Below are 10,963 nucleotides of genomic sequence, written 5' to 3'. Positions count from 1 at the left end.
TAGATGGCGCTTTACGGAGGGCTAGCGTGCGGGGATCCTGGCTAAGTGTCCAGCGAGTTTAGCAAGCCTGTTCACCAACCATTCAAGAAACGCTGAAGAAATTCAAATCCAGAGGAGAGGTACTTAACCCAGTTTTGTAGATGGGCAGAGGAAAGTTCCTAATAACATTTGAGACTTGGTTACAAGCGCAGGATAGAGGTTGGAATGAGAACTCCGATTAAGAAAGAATCCCAGCCAGCGGTGGCTTACAACTTTCATCCTAGTACTCAGGTGGCAGAGGCATGCAGATCCCAGCCTGGTGTGAATTCTAGGACAGCCAGGACTACACAGAGAGAAACCCTGTCTCAAAAACAAACAAACAAACAAACAAACAAGCAAGCAAGCAAACAAACAAACAAACACAACAAATGAATAGAGAATTAATGAAAAAAAGAAACCATGAATTGGAAAGAGCAAGCAGGGGTGTTTGGGAAGGTTGGGGGTGGGAGATGATGTAGTTATCATTTCCAAAAGGAAAAAACAAACAAACAAACACACAAACAAACAATGACGAGAGGGCAAGTGTTCTGGGTCTGTAAAATGTGTGGATTTAGATTAGATTATGGCAATTTAATTGTTTGACTTTTTTTTTTTTTTTTTTAAATCTGCCTCACAAGTGCTGGGATTAAAGGTGTGCACTGCTGGGCCTGGTAATTGTTTGCTCTTTATTAGGCTCTCAATTTTGCATTTTAGTTAGAGACCAGACCTTGGGAAGTAGGCTGTGTGGAGTAACTGCTCTGGTTACATCTCTAATAATTCCTACCACTGGGGTCTGGAGAGATGGCTCAGTGGTTAAGGGCTCTTTCTGCTCTTGCTAAGGGCCCAAGCTTGATTCCCAGCACCTATGGCAAATACCTCAGCCACCTGCAACTCTAGCTTCAAGGGGACTTGATACCTACTGTCCTTCACAGGCACCCCCTCAGAACCCTGAGATCTCTCTCTCTCTCTCTCTCTCTCTCTCTCTTACACACACACATACACACAGGCAAACACGTGTACACACACACAGAGGAGGCACAATACATACACACACACACACTCAAACATACACATAAAACTATATATAATTTTTGAGACAGGGTTTCTCTGTGTAGCTCTGGCTGTCCTGGAACTTGCTGTATACATCAGGATGGCCTCAAATGCACAGATATTCTCTTGCCTCTGCCCCCTCTGTACTGGGATTAAAGCTGTGTGCCAGCTTGCCCAGCCCAAAAATAAATATTAAGAATAAACAAACAAACAAACAAATAATCAAGCAGTCCCATTGCTCTCCTGGATCAATCCTGTTTACTCACTTCCCTGCTTTCTCTTCCACTGTCTTTGTTCAGCAAAGCAAGTGGTATTGCGTTAAATAGGAGGAACTGCAAATGCTTATGAGCCTCTTGACAGTGTCTGTAGAGAAGAAAAAGAAAAGCCTTCACTTTACAGAATGGAAGTCTCCACTCAGTGGCTGATTCCATGCTCTTCACTTGCCCACTTAGTGACTATTTTTTATTTATTTTTTGAAATTTATTCTTCTTGGGGCTGGATAAATGGCTCAGTGGTTAAAAGCATTGCCTGTTCTTCCAAAGGACCCAGATTCAATTCCTAGCACCCACATGGCAGCTCACAACTGTCTATAACTCCAGGCAAAGAGAGAACCTTGGGATGCAAATAAGGGAAGCCACCAAAGTGATGGCAGCACTAGAGGACACCAGCACAAGTCCCAGGAGGGACACAAGTCTACAAATTCACCTGACGCCTGGCAGAGCATCTACCTGGTGGACACCTACAGAAAGCAGCCACATCAACACTTTAAGATTGCTCTTCTTGTGTTTCTCTCTCTTGGTTTTCTGAGACAAGATTTCTCGGAGTAGCCCTGGCTGTCCTGGAACTTTCTCTCTGTAAACCAGGCTGGCTTTGAACTCACAGACATCTACCTGTTTCTGCTTCCCAAGTGCTGGGACTAAAGGCATGTGCACCACTGTCTGGCTTTTCTCTCTTTTGTGCTGAAAATCCAACCCAGGGCCTCATGCATGAAAGACAACACTACCAACAGAGCTTTATCCCCAAACTGTTTAGTTTTTTTTAAGTGTGTGTATGTGTGTGTGTGTGTGTGTGTGTGAGAGAGAGAGAGAGAGAGAGAGAGAGAGAGAGAGCGAGATCGAGAGATATCGAGAGAGATCTTGGAGGTCAGAGGGACAACCTTTAGGAGTTTCTCTCTTCTTCCACTGCCTTGACCCTGGGGACTGAACTCAGTCTTGGTTATTCTTGGTTAGTTAGTCTTGGTGACCTCTGAGCCATTGCTGACCAACCATGGTTTGGTTTCACTCCCTCCTAGATCATGTGTTCTGCTTCCCTGAATGCAAGATTCTCTCCCTTGGATGTTAGTTGTTAGGAATTTCATTGTGCTCCATTCTTGATATTTTTCTATTTCTGTCCATACCATGGAACATTCTTCTGGATCTCAGTGAAGGCATCTGGAAACAGGAACTTGCTCTCATCAGTTTAGCTTTGTTGAGTAGAACTGGAGCGGCATTTGGCCCAGGGTTAATTTTCTTTCTTTGCACCAAGTTTCTCTTCAAATAAGAGATTTTCTCCTTCTGTTGCTGGTAACAGACATACTTGGGCCTTTATGATCTAAGGGCACTGCTCTTGTCCCCCCACCAAAAAAAAACCCCACAAACTTCCTTTGGTTTTTTTTTTTTTTTTTTTTTTTTTTTTAGTACCACAGTTGTCTCCTATATGTGGCTAATCAGCATTTGCTTTCACAGAATTCTGAGTTGTGATTTTGAATAAAGTCTTAATGGAAGTATTTCATTGAAAGTATACATTGTGGCAACTTTTAGCAGTTGTGTAATCATTTGGATGCAGAATACACAATTCATCTCTGGCATACTGTTCACCCCTTGGCAGTTCATCTTTCTCATAACCTTGTTCCTGTGAACAGCCGATTTCTTGATATGTTATAAAGCTCTTGGCATTTTAGAGTTTTATAAAGATGAAATCACACAGTAGGCATTCTTTGTACCTTGGGCCTATCAGCATGATGATTTTGAAGTTTCCTGGTGTTATCTGTAGGAGTTTAGTCCAGATACGATCCTGACAGTGTTCCATTGTACGGAACTGTTTGTGGTTTAGCCACTTATTGATATACCCAGCCTGTGTTCATCATCTTTCTGGTGCCGTGACAAAGTAATTGAGAACAACAATTTCAAGAAGGCAATTTCTATTTTGGTTCATAGTTTTTGTCCATAGTTCCTTGGTTCTATTGTTTTGGGCTTGAGACAAGGCATACATCTTGGCAGGGAGCACCTGGCAAAGCACCTGGGCATCTCTTATTTGAAGAGAAACTTTGTACAAAGAAGAAAAATTAACCCTGGACCAAATGCTGCTCCAGTTCTACTCAACAAAGCTAAACTGATCAGAGCAAGTTTTCTGCTTCCAAATGCCTGTACCGAGGTCCAGAAAAGTGTTTGGTGGTATGGGCAGAAATAAAAAAATATCAAGAATGGAGCGCAATAAAATTCCTAGCATCTAACATCCAAGGGAGAGGATCTTCGAAGAAGCCAGGAAGGAAGGAAGTGGAGAGGAGGGGAGCCGAAGAGTAATAACCTTTCAAAGGCACATTGGTCGCCACTTGTTTCTTCCAGCTAAGCCCCGTCTCCTTATCACTCATTTGGCTATGAGTTCATCAGTGAGTTAAATTATTGATGAGGGACAGAGCCTGAGTTAGCCACCAATGGCCAATAATTATTCATATCTACAAACTGTTTTTGTTTTGTTTTGTTTTTTTGAGACAAGGTTTCTCTGTGTACCCCTGGTTGTCCTGGAACTCACTATGTGGACCAGGCTGGCCTCAAACTCAGAGATCTGCCTGCCTCTCCCTCCCAAGGGTTGTGATTAAAGGCATGAACCATGATGCCCAGCTCTTATCTATAAATTGAAACCTCCATAATACCCTTAGAAGAAGGGGTGCAAGAAGACTTCGGGTTGGTAAACAAACTCATTTGCACATCAGAACAATGAGATGTGAGTAGGTTTTCTCACCGCTGTGGTCATTATCTGACAAGAAGCAAATAGGGGAAGAAAGGTGGTTCCTTTAAGTTTCAGGGTATAGTCCGTGATGTCGGGGAAGTGCAGTGGGTGTGTGGGTCTTAGCTGTGCCATCAGCAGTGTGAACTGCTCAATAAACCTTGGGGTAGAGGAGAAGGAAGCTCAGCTGGGTCAAGCTACAGACCTCAAGTTCTGACCCCTCCCCAGTGACTCACTTCCTATAGCTAGGTCCCAACCCAATAACTAGTGTCTCTGTCTGAGGACCAAGTACACTTTTGAACATATAAGCCTGTGGGGACATTTTACATTCAAGCTGTAACAGATAGCACACTCCCTGATGGGACAGAAGCTCTAATGTAAAAGGCCCCACAGGACCCTGCCCCAGATGCCTTTTTATCTGGATGCATGTGCTTTGTTATGTGCTTCTTTTTTAACATTCCTTGTCATGAAGCTGTATAGAAAAAAGAAAATGGGGGCTCAGAAACATCAATATATTTCTAGTCACATAAACCCATTTATATTAATTATAAGCTTACCTGCAGGCCTTTGACTGTCAGGTTCCTTACTATAGGTGGAGACGACGCAAGAGGAGCAGGTCAGATGTAGAGATTAAATATTGAGTTTCCCTTCTGTGTATAGGTGGATAGTGTCATATAAGAGCGTCATTATCATATTTATTATTAATCGAGACCGCATTTATTATACATAACGAAGTGCTGTCGTGTGTTTTCCATCCAGCAGAGGGTGCAGGGAAATGGTGACAATGTTATTTCTTCTTTGACATAGTCTGTTTTTGATTTTTTTTTTTGAAACAGGATATTATTATGTAGCTCTGGCTGGCCTGGAACTCTTGCTGTAGATCAGACTGGCTGTGAATTCATAAAGATCCCCCTGCCTCTGCCCCTTGATGCATGTGCCATCATGCCTGGCTTTTCCTCCTGCCTGCCTTCTTGGAGTCCCATTCTACTGTCTTCATACTTTGAACATGACCCTTATGTGTTCATTAGAGACTTGCAGTGTATCACAGTTAACTTATGTTGACTGGAGCATAACTAAAACTGAAAGAAAATGAGTCACTAAGTACGTTGTCCCATAACAGAGTTCACTGGAGAAGCAGAACCTCTCTGGTGATAGAGTGAGCAGTTTATTGTGGACATACTCGCTCACAAGGCATAGGAGCTAGTGATGTGACCTGGGCCTGGTGCTGGCCTCTCTGAAGCCAGTTCTCTTAACCTCTGAGCCATCTCTCCAGCCCTGGTCTTTGTCTTTCAAAGACTGGATCACCTCATTTAACTCTACTTAGAACTCCTTCTACTTTCTTGAATCTTTCATTTTTCTCTTAACAACAAAATTCCATTGTATAAATATATACACCACATTTTCATTATCTATTCTTGTAGATAGACAACTAGCTGGTTCTATTTCCCTGAGGTTGTGAATTGAGCAGCATAAAACATAGATATGTAAGTATCTCTATGGAAGGATGAAGAGTGCTTTGGGTATATGCCCAGGAGTGGTAGAGCTGACCTAGCATACTTTTTAAAAATGGATACAATATCTCCAGCATGATATAGATATTAAAAGTAACATACAGTAAAACATTATTCTAGTTTCCTTTCCATTACTGTGATAAAACACCTTGATAAAGAAGCAAATTTGAGGAGAAAAGGGTCTATTTCAGTTCAGAATTCTAGGTTATAGTTCCATCCTATCTGGAAAGTCAGAAGAGCAGGCATTTTCAGCATCACAGTAAGGGCAGAGAGAAATGAGCACACAGATGTTTACCTGGTGCTCAGGCCCCTCTCCACACAAATAACAGTCTAGGACCCCCTGCCTATGGGATGGTGTCACCCATATTGGGCTGTGTGTTCCCATATCAATTAACGTGATCAAGACAATCCCCACAGGCAGGTCAGTGGGCAAATCTAATCTAGTAAATCCCTCACTGAGACTCTAGCCAAATGAGTCCACATTGTTTCAAGTTGACAATTAAAACTAACCATCACAGACACTATATTTCAATGTGTGGTATGTCCAGGTATGGCTACTGGGAGGCACAATTACGCCATTTTGAACTTACATCTGTATAGTAGTCATTATGAAAACAACATGTACAGAAGCATCCTGGTTCAGGTGCATGGACTGCAGTGTTTTTACTCTCAGCTGCAAAGCAGCCTTTGTGGCTTTTACTTGGACATCAGATGAGAAGTTTAAAAATGACGACTGTGGAACACCTCCTTTTCCTTTCAGGAGGTCTTTCATTCCTGGCCTTTGTCCACCTCACATGCCAATAGCTCCTCTTGCCTATCTATAGCATCTACTACTGTGGAAATGTGCTTGGTTTTATCTAAAACAATCACATGCCCTCCCCAAGACCTACTGAGTTATATACACATCAAAGATGTGTACATATTAGCAAAAGAAAAAAAAATCTTGTAAGAGAATGTTTGCAGTAGCATTATTCCTAATGTCCACAAATGGAAACTCAAAGGCTCAGCAGGGGAATGGGTAATAAAAACAAACAAACAAACAAACAACAAATAAACAAAAACTTGTCCTTTATTCACACAGAAACGTGCAAGTCAAAATGACAAATAGCTTTTGTCATGCACGGGCTGACCCGTGCATGATTAGCAGGAGGGAGACCACTAAAGTCCTCTGTGGAAGGTTTATCTCATTCCCTTCTCTATAGGGAAGGGGAAAAACGAGAGGAGGAAATTAAAACCATACACTCAGGCCTTCATTCTCCAGCCCCCCCCCCCCCGCCCCATTTCCTAAGAGGGGAGTCTAGAAACAAAACAAAGCAAAGTCAAGAAATAAATTTCAGCTAAAACTCAAATCCTCAGTCAGATCCATAGAGGCTCACCCACATCGCCGTTGGCAAAACGCATCGTTCCCTCCCCTGCACCTGAGGGGAGGATGATTGTAAAACGGACCACCTTTAAGGCCAAGTCTCCTCGCGCCCTGGGTAGGAAGGAAGGAACAATGTTGTTTTTTAATTCACTTCCTAAAGCGGCTGTCTGGGAGATTACGTTGCCTGGCCCTGAGGCCCTAGCAAGCCCTAGCAACCCAGTCTTTGTTGCGTCACAGCCACGCTTTCAGCCCTGCCTTTCCCGAAGCCTTCTTGGTTCAGCGACCCTCCAGCCCTCCATGTGCCCGAGGCCCTCGCTGTTTGGGTGGGCGTGGATCTGCACTTCTGGCTTAGCGAGGGACAGCGCTCTGGCTTCGCGTCGGGGGAAACAGGTTATCCGCGAGCCAGACCACCAGGGAGGGACGGCGGCAAAGAACGTGTATTTAAGAAAGAATATCGAAACATTTCAAGACTTTTAAAGCACACCCCAAATTCCGGGCAAAGAGGGCTGGAGGGTGGGAAAGGCACTTTAGTGCAAATTCCATCTAACGAAGAAGAGACTAGCCATAGAGAACCCACCACGGAGTCGACCGGGACCGGAGATGTTGGACAGGGTTGCCCCGGCTTTTCAGGACCTGTGCAGGCAGGTGCTGCCCACACTCCCTTCGCTGACCCAAGAGGGTAAGTGGCTTACCGCAGGGACTGGGGGCTGGACCTCACTGCGCCTCCAGCGAGACTCGGAGCTTGTTTCCCTACGGCCAGGCTTGGGCCAGCTCAGGTGTTGTTTTTGTATTTTATCTCAGGGTTTTTATTTAAAAAAAAAAAAAAATCCCCTGTAGTCCCAAATGACACCTTTTCAGGGTTCACGAAGGGCTCAGCCATTAGTACTGCCCCTGGAGTCTTGCAGGTGTGTTAACGAAAAGTGATGCTATAATTACATTTATGATTAGCCATTATAATGGGAACAATTACTGCTTCTTCCATTTCTCTAGCATCATTCCCAGTTGTTCCTGTCAAGTTTCTGAAAGAAGTAGAAAACAGTTTTATGACTTTAAAAATATTTTCTACCTTCTCCCCATACATATTCCTTCAAGCGTTTTTAAGTCCTACTGTGTGCTGGGCTCTAGAGAACTGGTGGTGACCAAAAGCCCCACCATTTACAATCAGTGGGGGAAGGTACACATTAATCAAAACACAAATAAATATCGATTCAACTAAATGATGCCAAGGAGGAGGTAGATGATAAAATAACTTAAAAAAAACAGATTGTGTGTGTGTGTGTGTGTGTGTGTGTGTGTGTGCGTGCATTTCTGTGTGTGGAATTCAGAGGAAGCCACAAGATGGTGTCCTGTCAGATATCCTGGAGCTAGAGTTACAGGCAGTTGTAAGAATCCAGACTTGGGTGCTGGGAGCTGACCCTGGGTCCTCTTAAGCTGTCCTGGAACAGCTTAACTGCTGAGCTATTTCTCTCGCTCCACAATAAAAACTTTAAAGGTTAAGAGGAAGGTAGAGAGATTCCTCACAGACTCGAACAGCATCCCCAAAGTCTCACCATCTCCCATTAGAGCGGGCACAGTTTTTAAGAATGATGAGCTTGCTTTGACTTTGTATCCACCCTGCCTATAGCCTGTGTTAGGGCCCCCTGCTTGGAGTCTTGCTGGCCTGAAAGAGCACACCAAGGTGGCCTCTTGCTTACAGAGCTCTGCTTTTAACATTTTGTTGGCTATTTTGTGTTTTGCTTCTCCATGTGAGCTTGACAATGAGGTTGTCGACATTTGAAACACAGCTCTCTGGAAAGCTGAGACTACGCTGACTCCGTAGAAACCTAACATCTTGACAATGCTGAGCTTTTTTTTTTATCCACAAAATATTCTACCACACAGCTCTTTGAGTTTTTCATCAGTTTGTTAAATATTTTCTCATAGATTTTATACACGTTTTTAAGATCTATACCCAAGTATTTAAATTTTTTAGAATTCTAATATAAGTTGTATTGTGTTTAGTTTTTAAATTCTCCTTATTTATTGCAACTATATAGAGAACATTTTTTATTAACCTTGTTAATTATGATTTAATTGTGAAATAACCCCCATAAGCTTATATGTTTGAATACTTAGATACAGCTGGTGGCACTGTTTGGGAAGATTGTATGACCTAGTTGGCAAAGATCAGTCGTTGGGACATTCTTTTGAGGGTTATAGCATGGGTCCCACTCTTGGACTGGACTCTCTGCTTCCCTATTCACACCAGAGATCCCTGCCATCACAGGCTGAAACATTCCAGTCCTGTGCCTGCTCTGTCATGATGGCCTACACCCTGAGTCAAAATAATCCTCCCGTCTTCTGTTCTTTTGTTGAGTATAGAATATTCCAAGAAGTGGAGTCATTCTTGCAATAAACCTGATCATGGGGGTGCATAGACTTTTGCAACTGGCTTATAGGAGTCTTGTAGAAAAGTTCAGAGTTGTGTGTCAGAGAAGCCCCTAGAATGTTTTCAGAGATTAATGGTCCATTCCGGTGAGAGAAGACCAAAATGTGGATAGGAATGTGGAAAATAAGAGACTTGCTCACGAGATTCAAAAAGAGAAACCAGACTGTATCAGGAATTGAGTGAGAGGCCATTTGTGTTGAAGTCTGCGGTGGGGGTATATGTGGAGTGGTTATGTTCTGCTCATGTGCTGGAGAATTGACTGAGGGTGAATTCAAGAAGAACACAGTGATTTACTCAGTGGAGGGAGTTTCAAGATGGGGTAACATTCAGGCTATGCCATGGTCAGTTCTCACTACTGATTTTTAGCTTGATTTAGGGTGAGAACTTAAAGGAAACAAAATAGAGCAGAAAAGAGGTGAAGAACATCTAGCTGTGTAGCAAAAGAGTTGGAAAGGGTTCAAGTTTGCTATAATTGTTAAAGAACACCCTACCCTTTATGCTGGGACCACGTGCAAGGTGACTAGAGAACGACTCATCTAAGGCTCTGGGGTGTGAGGAGGCAAGCCCATTAGAAAAAAAAAACGCTCTTCTAAAAAGATCATTGAAGAGGTGTCCTCAGACTTCAGAACAACAGTCTTTCCCTTTCTTCTCCCCATCTCTAACTTTATATCCGGCCATACAATCTCGCTCACGCACAAACATTCCCACCATCACACAAAGGCCAAATCACTGTGGCTGCTTGATCTTGAACCTGGAACACCTCCAAAACTCTGAGCTAAGCAAGCCTTTCCTGTTCAGAGTTTTTAGTCCCCTCAGAGGTTTTAGTGTACTAATACAAAGCCAGTGAACACACTAGTTTTCCGAGTCTTTTTTTGTAGGAGTGCTGGATTTTGTTAAATGTAACCAGACCTTTCCTTTTCCGCCTGATGTCATAGACCACATTTAAACCGATTTTTAGATGGGGTTGAAACCACTTTCATTCTGAGAGTTAGTGTTAATCTTTCTAAAGGTTGGTCGTCAGAACAAGTTGTTTAGAAATTCTAATTGGCAACATTTATAAATCTATTCTAATTGAATTGAGGAGGCCTAAAGCCTCTTTCTCCAGTGAGAAATGGCAAACCTCAGTTTAAATAATTAACTTTACTTTTATGTAACTCTGCCTGCCCTACTTTATTGACTAAAACATTACAACAGACTTGGATACATCATCTCCGTGAACAAAGACCATGCTCAAATTCCCAGTTAAATCAAAGACTTTTCATCAGGATTTGGTAACAAAGCATACAGTTTCTCCTGGCCCTGGTTAAGCCACTTCCTCAGATATCGATAATTTGCCTGAAATATGAGCGGCATGTTATGTCTAGTCATAAATTCTATCAGTTTTGACATCATAATTCTAAAATTTCTCCATGTAAGTCTGGAGAGTGAGAATTTTGTTAGTGAGTTAGTGACATTTATGTTTTCACTGAGAGTTTTAGATCGGTATATAGTTGGGATTGATTGACAGATATAATTCTACTTTGACTTGAAGGCTTCCTATGTTTATTCTATCTGTCTGTCTATCTATCTATCTATCTATCTATCTATCTATCTATCTATCTATCTATC

General features: G+C 42.6%; 1 protein-coding gene across 1 annotated transcript in view; it reads left to right on the top strand.

The window, feature by feature from the left end:
• Nucleotides 1-7,177: 7,177 nt before the first annotated feature.
• Nucleotides 7,178-10,963, top strand: part of Ccdc81 (coiled-coil domain containing 81) — a 34,943-nt gene continuing 31,157 nt past the window's right edge. Inside the window, exon 1 of the mRNA XM_055623711.1 lies at nt 7,178-7,606. Coding sequence (XP_055479686.1) covers nt 7,528-7,606 — 79 coding nt within the window. The 5' untranslated portion in view covers nt 7,178-7,527. The remainder of the gene's footprint in view (nt 7,607-10,963) is intronic.

The sequence above is a fragment of the Psammomys obesus genome, unplaced genomic scaffold, assembly GCF_907164565.1.
Source record: "Psammomys obesus unplaced genomic scaffold, mPsaObe1.curated_primary_1811, whole genome shotgun sequence".
Taxonomy (NCBI): domain Eukaryota; kingdom Metazoa; phylum Chordata; class Mammalia; order Rodentia; family Muridae; genus Psammomys; species Psammomys obesus.
This window is presented reverse-complemented; position numbering and strand designations above follow the sequence as displayed.